Here is a 13,145-nt window from a genome sequence, read left to right on the forward strand (position 1 = left end):
AAGCGAATCTCGAAGCTGCGAGGCAACGCGAAGCCGGAGCGAAACGGAAACATAGAGCTCGGGGGGGGGGGGGGGTACGTAACCGGCACACAACATATACGCAACTCCACACACAAATGAAACATACGCGGAAACATAAAATGGAAGAACAGTGGAAACACAAGTGAACACCGAGCGCTGCTTCGCATCCCCACATGGTTCCCTTTAGTGAGAGATGGTGTAACTTTTTTAGGTAGTGATGTGCTATAGCTTTTTTATTGTGCAGTGTGATAGTTTGCATGTGCTGAACCTTCTCTTTGTGCGCATTTCTGTATATTGGTTTATTTGAGTGATGTGCGGAAAATGAACTAGTTGAAAGTCTGGCGCCCTGTCCTGTCTTCTTTGGGTTTTTCTCCTCCTTCTCAGTGGCGCCACAAATATTTCGTTAAGTTACGCACCAACTGACCCAAAGCCACACTATGCTAAAGCTCACCATCCTTTACTTGGTCAAACCCCTTCGTGTGCTCTGTGAAATCCACCTTTTGCGAGTAGTGTCATGCCAGACTCTCTGATGTGAAGGCTCTTTCTGACACTCCTTGCGTCGAACATAAGGACCCCTGACTGAGGTTGGGCTGTTTGCCTGCGGTCGACACGAAATTGGGTAAAAAAAAAAGAATATGTTCAATCAAAGTTCGGCGTTCTCTCGCGGGAAGAATTCCCTCTTTGTGTTTTAGGATGGCAAGCAAAGCTTCATCGAATCCAAAGCCAGCCTTCAGGACTTTTAGGTAGAAGTAGAGTGTGCGGGGGTGTGGCTGAAAAAGGAAATTGTAAGGAAATGGCTGAGGAAACAAATGTAAAACTGCCATTGACCTAATTTTGAGCAGCAAGGAGCTGTAGAGCCATTCCGTTTAATACCTGCAAAAAACACAATGCAGCATTTTCAGCGCACCATTCAGCGCCTTCGCCAGCAAACACCACTTGCAAAACTTGAAGGAAAGCCCTTCATTTTGACCCGCCCTACACTTTTTTGTTTCGATTATAGATCAAAATGTAAACAGGCACGCACATTGTAAATACCACGCATAAAAAGTTCTAAATCATCGTTTATCTAACATACCATCTACCTTCCATATTTCGTTCAAGAAACACCTCACTTCCTTCGAATTAAAGATTTCATTAACGAAACACAAGCAGTTCGGATCGGGCCATTCTGGTAACCTTGCATGTCTGCCGTTGTATACGAATATACCTATCATTGAAGGGATTGAAGAGTTTCTAAACCACTCGTGACAAGCAAGCAATGTTATAGTGTAGAACTTTACCTCACATTACTAATAGTAGTGCTCACACTTAATTATGTTGAATTTAATTTGACCTACTAGTCGCAAATTCTTACTCGCATGAGAACCCCTTTCGCAGCAACGTACGCCAACATTTTTATCTGACAATTGGGATGACAGCTTTCGAAATTATCTCCGAGAGAGCATTTTATATATCTGCGCTACATAGATGACATATTAATCATGTAGGTACATGGCATAACTGCACTAAACACATTCATTCACCATTGTAAAAACTTTCATCCCAGTATTAAACTTACCATTCACCATTATTCCAGTGAAATGAACTTTCTGGACTCCACATCGTCTATTGAAAGAGGAAAATTGAAAACAACGCAAATTGAAGCCAACAGACAGCCAACAATACCTAGATTGCACTAGCCATCACCCGCGATACTGCAAGCAAGATATTTATCTGAAAGGAAACACGTATGAGAAGGATCTGCAGCAACTACGGTGACTATGTTAACCACTTAAGAAGTCTAAATAAAACATTCGATGGAAGAAATTACCTGCACAACGCGCTAGACAAGGTCCACAAAAGACGTTTAATTTAGACAGAAAATCAGCACTAGCTAGAGGAGACCCTAAGCCACAGCCCAACCAACCGGTCGCATTTATAACGCAGTACTCATGTGAGGCTCCCAGGCATAAATAATATCCTCCGCATGTATTATCTAATATTAGCAAGTGACGAGCGCCTCAGAGAAGCGTTTCCCGAAGTACCAAGGGTTGTGTATCGCCGTTGTGTAACAGTGTACGCGCAAGTGCAAGAACTGATTCAAGAGCGGAAGTTGCTGTCGTTCCGCCCGATTTTCCCGGTATACCGTCTCGTACGGACAAGTCGCAAGCGGTATTGAGATATGCTGAAAACCTGCGCCTCAAAATCAATGGTCGTTTTTCAGAAAGATATTCTTTGCAAAGACAAAACAACGCGACAAACATTTTACGCTGTAGATTAAGTGCAGTGTGTTCTGCTAGGGCTTCCAGCCATTGAAGCACTTGGTGTGGCCAATCGCTTGATACGGTAGACGATAAATGGTTCGGGTACATGTATCCGTAGCTCTTCTTTGCCTTGGCACGACGTCTGGAGAATACACTTTTCGCATTAAAGAAGGGTTGGGTCTTTTCGCAATTATCGCGCCGCAGTGAGTACCCACCCCGTTAAAGAAATATATCAAATAGAGCTCGCATAAACGAAATGGCTACGCCGTCGAGTGTTGCCAATTGTGACAGGTTTTTGGGAATGATAAAGTATTTGGTGAGGCTTATGAGCAGCTTTGCTGAGTTGTAAGCCCCACTCCGTATCCCTCTTTCGAAAGCCCGCGAGTGGCAGTGAGGCCAGCCTCAGCAAAAATCATTCGAGTCTATCATAAAATGATCACCTCGGTGCAATGCGTCCCGAAATCTGGCCCTCAGATGCTCACTATTGTGTCTGCCGACGCGTCGTCATTTGGTCTCGGCCGCGTACTCATGCAAGTTCAACACTCTAAAAACTGGCGAGGGTCTCGCAGGAGTAAAAATGCCGCGTTTCTCTTAAAAGCTTTCTTTTACTCTCGAACAGGATCGTATGGAGTGAAATACATTGTTCACTCTGCATGAAAGCAGAGAGTGAAATGTGCTTCATACTCCACCTTTATCTGAGAGAGTGTAATGCCCATATACTCCACTGCTATGGTAGAGCAAGATGCAATTATACCCCGGTTCCTGATCTACGCTCCAAGAAAAAATCAACCATTCGGAGAGTATTTCTGCCACACAGCTATAATCTTCATATACCCGGCGTAAATTCCTTGCGTTATCACCGCAGTCCCGGCACTCACCGGTTACGAACGGCGTGTGCGCTATCAGCTTGAAATAACATTCTTGATAGGGAAGAGGCGAGGGCCGGGTTTTCGAGAATGGAAACGCGAGCAAGAGATGACGATTATAGTTGCCTGGCAGAAATACTCCCCAAATAATCGATTTTTTTCTTCGAGCATATGTCAATGTGCCGTCATAGCGCGAGCGATGACCGCTCTCTTAAGCGCATATATATGCAATTATGAGCACTGCATTTGTTACTTGTGGCACTGGATACGACTAATCAGTAAAAAATGCGGGGCGTTTGCACTAAGCTGACCAATGCTTGGCACAGTGACGCTGAAGGATCCTCAACTCAGCGTGCTGCAGCGCGGAAATAACAACGCCGCCAGCGATTGGATGCAGCCTGCTTGGCCGAAGAAGCGGTAGCCAAGAGATGGTGACTGGCGTATCCGCTTTACGCACAAAGGTCACTCTGAATCTCTTGAAATCGCTGTCCCTGAGCTAGGGTCTCGCGAGGGTCTCGCAGGAGTCTCGCAGCGAGGGTCTCGCAGGAGTAAAAATGCCGCGTTTCTCTTAAAAGCTTTCTTTTACTCTCGAACAGGATCGTATGGAGTGAAATACATTGTTCACTCTGCATGAAAGCAGAGAGTGAAATGTGCTTCATACTCCACCTTTATCTGAGAGAGTGTAATGCCCATATACTCCACTGCTATGGTAGAGCAAGATGCAATTATACCCCGGTTCCTGATCTACGCTCCAAGAAAAAATCAACCATTCGGAGAGTATTTCTGCCACACAGCTATAATCTTCATATACCCGGCGTAAATTCCTTGCGTTATCACCGCAGTCCCGGCACTCACCGGTTACGAACGGCGTGTGCGCTATCAGCTTGAAATAACATTCTTGATAGGGAAGAGGCGAGGGCCGGGTTTTCGAGAATGGAAAAGAGTCAGCAACACCACTGACAGAAGCGGCTAAATCAGCCAGGCTCCTGACTGCTGCTGGGGACGACGCATTAGAAGTCTTCAATAACTTTACGTTCGCTGAAGGCGAGAGCAAGCAAGACTACCAGACTTTGGTGAAGAAATTTGAAGAGTACTGTGCAGAGCAGCAAACGAAGTCTACGAAAGATACGTCTTCAGAACAAGGACGCAGATGAAGCTGAGCCAGTGGAGCATTTCATAAGAGACCTGCGCAAGCAAGCAAGGTATTGTAACTTCGGTTCGCTTCTGACTCGATGATTCGCGACCAAATCGTATTTGGCACCTGGAACGCTAAACTGAGAGAAAAAATGCTGCGCGAGAAGGATTTGACGCTCCAGAAAGCCGAACAAATCTGCAAAGCAGCAGAGCTCGCGAACAAGCAAAACGAAGCTTGGCAAGATAACGAAGCAAGAGTGGACGCTACCGAAAAAAGTTACCTACATCGCACTCAAGGCCGGAAAGTCCCTGCCCAGTGCTGCAAGTGCAATCGAAGACATGAGCCGAGGAAGTGTCCCGCATTCGGCAAATATGCCGCGCTTGTGCAGGCCGAAATCATTTTGCGATTTGTTGCAGAAAGTATGAAGTCGACCAAGTACAACATGAAATGAGGACTTCGCAATCCTGGACGTCACCGTGTGCGGAATCCAGAAAACAGATTGGGTTGTTAAGGCCCAAGTTGGACAGCAAGAAGTTGCATTCAAAGTAGATACTGGTTCCCAAGCCAATTTATTACCACTGTCAGTGTACAACAGATTCCGAACGAAGCCACCCCTCAGGGCAAGTAATTCCGTTTTACGGTCCTATAGCGGAAACGCTATCGTGCACTACGGAGTGACAACTCAAGTGGTTACGATCAACGATCGTCGGTGCCTTGCAGACTTCTTTGTTGTGAAGCGGGGCCAGAGTATATTAGGTCTCGAACTGGCTGAATCCCTAGCACTTCTTTCCCGTGCTGTTGATTCTGTGACCACTGAAGGAATGACCCCAACGGCGCCGAAATTCAGCCACCTCTTCAACGGCACTGGGTGTGTGAAGCGGCAATATCATATGGTACTACGTGACGATGCAGTTCCAGTGATCCAGGCAGCGCGTCGTGTTCCTTTGGCCTTACGGGAACCACTGCAGAAAGAGCTGGTACGCATGGAAAAGGCGAACATCATCTGCAAAGTGGACGAACCTACTGATTGGGTAAGCCCGCTTGTTATCGTACGAAAAAAAGACGGTAGCCTCAGGGTATGCATGGATCCAAGAAGCATAAACGCATGCTTGAAACGCGAACACTACCAGATGCCACAACGCGAAGATATTGAGGCGGAGCTGTCCGGTGCGAAGTTCTTCAGTCGACTGGACGCTAATGCAGGGTTTCACCAAATTCCGCTTGATGAATCTACCTCAAAGATATGCACATTCGCTACGCCGTTCGGGCGCTATCGATTCCTTAGACTTCCATTTGGCATCGCTTCGGCACCCGAAGTATTCCAGAAAACACTCAGCGAGATTTTTGACCCGTTACCGGGTGTGAGAGTGTACATTGATGACATTCTCGTGTGGGGGTCATCCAAGCAAGAGCATGACAGTCGCCTTCGAGCCACCCTAGGCGCAGCACAACGTGCAGGGCTAACATTCACAGGGCGAAGTGCCAGTTTGGAGTCCAGGTGATAGCTTTCTTGGGCGATGTTATCAGCTCAGCGGGAATACGTCCAAATCCAGCTCTTGTAGATTGTTTGGGAAAAATGCCCGTACCAACCGATAAACTTGCAGTACAACGTATGCTCGGAGTGATAAACTATTTTGGAAAATATGTACCAACTCTCGCTGATAAAACGAAGCTTCTTCGAAGCCTGATACGGAAGGACACCATATTTGACTGGACAGAAAAACACGCTCAGGAATGGCACACAGTATGCGAAGCACTGCGCACTGCCCCGCTCCTCGCTATATTCGACCCCGCGAAAGAAACAAAGATAACAGCAGATGCATCCAAGGATGGCATAGGGGCTGCACTGCTCCAGCGACACGCCAGTGGCTGGCGCCCTATAGCCTACGCGTCCCCGGGCCATGACCGACGTTGAAAAGCGTTATTCTCAAATAGAGAAAGAATCGATGGGTATAGCATACGGTTGTGAGAAGTTCCACCAGTTTGTGTATGGTAGGAAAATTGTCATCGACACCGATCACAAACCGTTGCTCGCTATTTCGTCCAAAGATATCGGGAACATGCCCCCAAGACTTCAACGATATTTTCTTCGTTTATTAATATACGACTAGTTCTACAGTTCGTTCCAGGCAAAGAGTTGGTCCTTGCTGACATGCTGTCCAGGGCCCACCGCCACAGCGTGAAGACACGGTGGATTCGACGACATCAGGTACACGCAGTTGCTGTTTTGTCATCCTTAGTGAGCGAAAGAACCAAACAGCTCTTGTCTCGGGAAACATCTAATGACCCTGAGCTACGTGCGGTAGTAGAAAGCCTGGCTTCAACAAAGACGTCGAAGGAACACTCAAGCCATTCACCTCGGAACTTTCAGTGGTTGACGGAATTCTTCTGAAAGGCAGTAAAGTAATCATACCGAAGAAACTGCGTCCAGAAACACTAAGCCGCATTCACGAGGCCATCTTGGGTTAAATAAGTGCAAAGCTAGGGCACGGCGTTTAGTATTCTGGCCTGGTTGAACTCTGACATTGACGAAGTTGTACGGAATTGTGCGGTATGTAAAACCTATGCGTACAAACACCGGACGAGCCCCTCTTGCTGCGAACCCCTCCTGATCACCCTTGGTACCGAGTGGGCGTAGATCTCTTTTGTTATGCTGGAGCCACGTACCTTGCTGTTTTTGATGCCTACTCGAATTTTCCAGAAGTGGAAAAACTCGAGGAAACATCGGCAACTGCGGTTATCGACAAGTTGGCAGCCATCTTTGCCAGGTACGGAATCCCGATGGAAGTCTGCACGGACAACGGCCCCCAGTTTTCAAGTCACCAATTTGCCACGTCTCCAGACGGTACGATTTCAAACATATAACTTCGAGCCCAGCGTTTCCACGTTCCAACGGGCTAGCAGAAAAGGGTGTCCAGATTATAAAGCGGCTGCTTAAGAAAACTGGGGCCACACATGAAGATTTTTGGCTTGGTTTGCTTGGTTACCGCTCTGCTCCCTTGCAGGATGGCCGGTCGCCGGCGGAACTGTTGCAGGGCAGGCCTCTACGCACTAGACTCCCCGACTTCAGCCTGCAGCCCAAGCTTCCCGTAAAAAAGCGCCAGCAGAGGTCGTCCGGACGACCGCTGAGGCCACTCCTACCGGGAGACGTAGTTCGCGTGCAAGGCCAGGCTTGGTCTCAAAAGGCTAAGGTATTGGGGAAAGTAGCCCCGAGGTCCTACAACGTCGCAACAGGAGAGGGGAAAACGCTGCGGCGTAACCGCCAACAGTTGCTGGCGACCTCGGAGCCATTTGCGTATTACAGTGACAGTGACACTGACATCGGAGATGATGACGCAGATGAGCCTCCACATCAGATCCCGCCTCGCGCGACTTCGCCGGCACCTAGAAGATCCTCGCGCATTAGGGCTGAACCAAGACGTTTAGCATACGGACCCAACTTCGAACAAATAGTTTAGTGGCCTGTTCCTGTGGCTGATACATGGTGTCAGAAGTGGGAAGTGGGATGTATCATGCTGTGTATCACTCGTGCGCACTCCGGTGCGCACCGACCTGATGATGGCTAATATAAGCGACGACAATAAACCCGGCAAGGCATTGCTGCTTCCTGTTGCATCGGTGAGCGTTCAATCTTTAATCAGCCTACCTGTGGCTGATACATGGTGTCAGAAGTGGGCGGATCCACGGCGGATGCTACAACGGCGGTTCGGCTGTGCCCACAATCATGGAACTACTGAAGCCACCCGACCGACTATGCCTGACAGGAAATGTTCAGAAGAACTGGGAGCTGTTTAAGCAAAAGTTCGAATTGTTTCTACAAGCAACAGAGTCAGCAACACCACTGACAGAAGCGGCTAAATCAGCCAGGCTCCTGACTGCTGCTGGGGACGACGCATTAGAAGTCTTCAATAACTTTACGTTCGCTGAAGGCGAGAGCAAGCAAGACTACCAGACTTTGGTGAAGAAATTTGAAGAGTACTGTGCAGAGCAGCAAAACGAAGTCTACGAAAGATACGTCTTCAGAACAAGGACGCAAGATGAAGCTGAGCCAGTGGAGCATTTCATAAGAGACCTGCGCAAGCAAGCAAGGTATTGTAACTTCGGTTCGCTTTCTGACTCGATGATTCGCGACCAAATCGTATTTGGCACCTGGAACGCTAAACTGAGAGAAAAAATGCTGCGCGAGAAGGATTTGACGCTCCAGAAAGCCGAACAAATCTGCAAAGCAGCAGAGCTCGCGAACAAGCAAAACGAAGCTTGGCAAGATAACGAAGCAAGAGTGGACGCTACCGAAAAAAGTTACCTACATCGCACTCAAGGCCGGAAAGTCCCTGCCCAGTGCTGCAAGTGCAATCGAAGACATGAGCCGAGGAAGTGTCCCGCATTCGGCAAAATATGCCGCGCTTGTGCAGGCCGAAATCATTTTGCGATTTGTTGCAGAAAGTATGAAGTCGACCAAGTACAACATGAAAATGAGGACTTCGCAATCCTGGACGTCACCGTGTGCGGAATCCAGAAAACAGATTGGGTTGTTAAGGCCCAAGTTGGACAGCAAGAAGTTGCATTCAAAGTAGATACTGGTTCCCAAGCCAATTTATTACCACTGTCAGTGTACAACAGATTCCGAACGAAGCCACCCCTCAGGGCAAGTAATTCCGTTTTACGGTCCTATAGCGGAAACGCTATCGTGCACTACGGAGTGACAACTCAAGTGGTTACGATCAACGATCGTCGGTGCCTTGCAGACTTCTTTGTTGTGAAGCGGGGCCAGAGTATATTAGGTCTCGAACTGGCTGAATCCCTAGCACTTCTTTCCCGTGCTGTTGATTCTGTGACCACTGAAGGAATGACCCCAACGGCGCCGAAATTCAGCCACCTCTTCAACGGCACTGGGTGTGTGAAGCGGCAATATCATATGGTACTACGTGACGATGCAGTTCCAGTGATCCAGGCAGCGCGTCGTGTTCCTTTGGCCTTACGGGAACCACTGCAGAAAGAGCTGGTACGCATGGAAAAGGCGAACATCATCTGCAAAGTGGACGAACCTACTGATTGGGTAAGCCCGCTTGTTATCGTACGAAAAAAAGACGGTAGCCTCAGGGTATGCATGGATCCAAGAAGCATAACCGCATGCTTGAAACGCGAACACTACCAGATGCCACAACGCGAAGATATTGAGGCGGAGCTGTCCGGTGCGAAGTTCTTCAGTCGACTGGACGCTAATGCAGGGTTTCACCAAATTCCGCTTGATGAATCTACCTCAAAGATATGCACATTCGCTACGCCGTTCGGGCGCTATCGATTCCTTAGACTTCCATTTGGCATCGCTTCGGCACCCGAAGTATTCCAGAAAACACTCAGCGAGATTTTTGACCCGTTACCGGGTGTGAGAGTGTACATTGATGACATTCTCGTGTGGGGGTCATCCAAGCAAGAGCATGACAGTCGCCTTCGAGCCACCCTAGGCGCAGCACAACGTGCAGGGCTAACATTCAACAGGGCGAAGTGCCAGTTTGGAGTCCAGGTGATAGCTTTCTTGGGCGATGTTATCAGCTCAGCGGGAATACGTCCAAATCCAGCTCTTGTAGATTGTTTGGGAAAAATGCCCGTACCAACCGATAAACTTGCAGTACAACGTATGCTCGGAGTGATAAACTATTTTGGAAAATATGTACCAACTCTCGCTGATAAAACGAAGCTTCTTCGAAGCCTGATACGGAAGGACACCATATTTGACTGGACAGAAAAACACGCTCAGGAATGGCACACAGTATGCGAAGCACTGCGCACTGCCCCGCTCCTCGCTATATTCGACCCCGCGAAAGAAACAAAGATAACAGCAGATGCATCCAAGGATGGCATAGGGGCTGCACTGCTCCAGCGACACGCCAGTGGCTGGCGCCCTATAGCCTACGCGTCCCGGGCCATGACCGACGTTGAAAAGCGTTATTCTCAAATAGAGAAAGAATCGATGGGTATAGCATACGGTTGTGAGAAGTTCCACCAGTTTGTGTATGGTAGGAAAATTGTCATCGACACCGATCACAAACCGTTGCTCGCTATTTCGTCCAAAGATATCGGGAACATGCCCCCAAGACTTCAACGATATTTTCTTCGTTTATTAATATACGACTATGTTCTACAGTTCGTTCCAGGCAAAGAGTTGGTCCTTGCTGACATGCTGTCCAGGGCCACACCGCCACAGCGTGAAGACACGGTGGATTTCGACGACATTCAGGTACACGCAGTTGCTGTTTTGTCATCCTTAGTGAGCGAAAGAACCAAACAGCTCTTGTCTCGGGAAACATCTAATGACCCTGAGCTACGTGCGGTAGTAGAAAGCCTGGCTTCAAACAAAGACGTCGAAGGAACACTCAAGCCATTCACCTCGGAACTTTCAGTGGTTGACGGAATTCTTCTGAAAGGCAGTAAAGTAATCATACCGAAGAAACTGCGTCCAGAAACACTAAGCCGCATTCACGAGGGCCATCTTGGGTTAAATAAGTGCAAAGCTAGGGCACGGCGTTTAGTATTCTGGCCTGGTTTGAACTCTGACATTGACGAAGTTGTACGGAATTGTGCGGTATGTAAAACCTATGCGTACAAACAACCGGACGAGCCCCTCTTGCTGCGAACCCCTCCTGATCACCCTTGGTACCGAGTGGGCGTAGATCTCTTTTGTTATGCTGGAGCCACGTACCTTGCTGTTTTTGATGCCTACTCGAATTTTCCAGAAGTGGAAAAACTCGAGGAAACATCGGCAACTGCGGTTATCGACAAGTTGGCAGCCATCTTTGCCAGGTACGGAATCCCGATGGAAGTCTGCACGGACAACGGCCCCCAGTTTTCAAGTCACCAATTTGCCACGTTCTCCAGACGGTACGATTTCAAACATATAACTTCGAGCCCAGCGTTTCCACGTTCCAACGGGCTAGCAGAAAAGGGTGTCCAGATTATAAAGCGGCTGCTTAAGAAAACTGGGGCCACACATGAAGATTTTTGGCTTGGTTTGCTTGGTTACCGCTCTGCTCCCTTGCAGGATGGCCGGTCGCCGGCGGAACTGTTGCAGGGCAGGCCTCTACGCACTAGACTCCCCGACTTCAGCCTGCAGCCCAAGCTTCCCGTAAAAAAGCGCCAGCAGAGGTCGTCCGGACGACCGCTGAGGCCACTCCTACCGGGAGACGTAGTTCGCGTGCAAGGCCAGGCTTGGTCTCAAAAGGCTAAGGTATTGGGGAAAGTAGCCCCGAGGTCCTACAACGTCGCAACAGGAGAGGGGAAAACGCTGCGGCGTAACCGCCAACAGTTGCTGGCGACCTCGGAGCCATTTGCGTATTACAGTGACAGTGACACTGACATCGGAGATGATGACGCAGATGAGCCTCCACATCAGATCCCGCCTCGCGCGACTTCGCCGGCACCTAGAAGATCCTCGCGCATTAGGGCTGAACCAAGACGTTTAGCATACGGACCCAACTTCGAACAAATAGTTTAGTGGCCTGTTCCTGTGGACTACTGTTGAATTTGTTTTTGCTATCGCATTGTTTTTTTTTCTGCCTTGTAAAAAAAAAAAAAAAAAAAGAAAGGGAGATGTATCATGCTGTGTATCACTCGTGCGCACTCCGGTGCGCACCGACCTGATGATGGCTAATATAAGCGACGACAATAAACCCGGCAAGGCATTGCTGCTTCCTGTTGCATCGGTGAGCGTTCAATCTTTAATCAGCCTACCTGTGGCTGATACACATGAAAGCAGAGAGTGAAATGTGCTTCATACTCCACCTTTATCTGAGAGAGTGTAATGCCCATATACTCCACTGCTATGGTAGAGCAAGATGCAATTATACCCCGGTTCCTGATCTACGCTCCAAGAAAAAATCAACCATTCGGAGAGTATTTCTGCCACACAGCTATAATCTTCATATACCCGGCGTAAATTCCTTGCGTTATCACCGCAGTCCCGGCACTCACCGGTTACGAACGGCGTGTGCGCTATCAGCTTGAAATACATTCTTGATAGGGAAGAGGCGAGGGCCGGGTTTTCGAGAATGGAAACGCGAGCAAGAGATGACGATTATAGTTGCCTGGCAGAAATACTCCCCAAATAATCGATTTTTTTCTTCGAGCATATGTCAATGTGCCGTCATAGCGCGAGCGATGACCGCTCTCTTAAGCGCATATATATGCAATTATGAGCACTGCATTTGTTACTTGTGGCACTGGATACGACTAATCAGTAAAAAATGCGGGGCGTTTGCACTAAGCTGACCAATGCTTGGCACAGTGACGCTGAAGGATCCTCAACTCAGCGTGCTGCAGCGCGGAAATAACAACGCCGCCAGCGATTGGATGCAGCCTGCTTGGCCGAAGAAGCGGTAGCCAAGAGATGGTGACTGGCGTATCCGCTTTACGCACAAAGGTCACTCTGAATCTCTTGAAATCGCTGTCCCTGAGCTACGGTGTAAGAAACTGTGGCGATTGCTATGGCAACGGCGCTGCTCGTGGTTTTTTTTTTTTTTTTGTTGCTGTTAACGCACGTCTCACTGCCAGCTTTAGCAGCTACGCAGTAGGGGTGCGAAGACGGAGTAGCATGTCTACAAGCTCCAACTCGGCCCCCTCCTCCACTCGCCTACGGTAAACTGTGGTATAACCTCCCTTCTCCTTTCCCCCTCCACATCATCGCATTATTGCTCCTCACCCTCATTCCCTTTCCAGCTCCTTGCGATTCTATTCTATGCATGGCTATGCTACCTTTGCCCTCTCCCATCTTACTTTCTCTTTCCTCTTCTCCCTCGCATCACTCCTACTCACCTTCATTTTCCTTTCCCGCCCCTTGATGTACAATAGTACATATGGTTATGCTTTTCCTTCTCCCCTCCTCTT

The 13,145-nt window shown here is 48.6% G+C and overlaps 1 protein-coding gene and 1 long non-coding RNA gene across 3 annotated transcripts; one reads left to right on the plus strand and one right to left on the minus strand.

Moving 5' to 3' along the window:
- Positions 1-4,816: 4,816 nt before the first annotated feature.
- LOC125758161 (uncharacterized) lies at positions 4,817-9,127 on the minus strand. Its single transcript, XR_007415916.1, has 2 exons — positions 9,013-9,127; positions 4,817-4,986 (listed from the first exon to the last, which is right to left on the minus strand). It is a non-coding gene; the product is annotated as an uncharacterized LOC125758161 (long non-coding RNA).
- On the plus strand, positions 6,775-11,794 carry LOC119389155 (uncharacterized). 2 transcript variants are annotated; one of them, XM_037656381.2, is made up of 2 exons: positions 6,775-7,110; positions 7,271-7,733. In XM_037656381.2, the coding sequence occupies exons 1-2, from the start codon at positions 6,916-6,918 to the stop codon at positions 7,721-7,723; spliced, it is 648 nt and encodes a 215-aa protein (XP_037512309.1). In that variant the 5' UTR covers positions 6,775-6,915; the 3' UTR covers positions 7,724-7,733. The 2 variants fall into 2 exon arrangements, with proteins under 2 accessions (XP_037512309.1, XP_049270962.1); XM_049415005.1 differs by lacking the exon at positions 7,271-7,733 and adding an exon at positions 11,305-11,794 and having other exon boundaries at positions 6,781-7,110.
- The last annotated feature ends 1,351 nt before the right edge of the window (positions 11,795-13,145 follow it).

Source organism: Rhipicephalus sanguineus, chromosome 4 (assembly GCF_013339695.2).
Source record: "Rhipicephalus sanguineus isolate Rsan-2018 chromosome 4, BIME_Rsan_1.4, whole genome shotgun sequence".
NCBI classification, from domain to species: domain Eukaryota; kingdom Metazoa; phylum Arthropoda; class Arachnida; order Ixodida; family Ixodidae; genus Rhipicephalus; species Rhipicephalus sanguineus.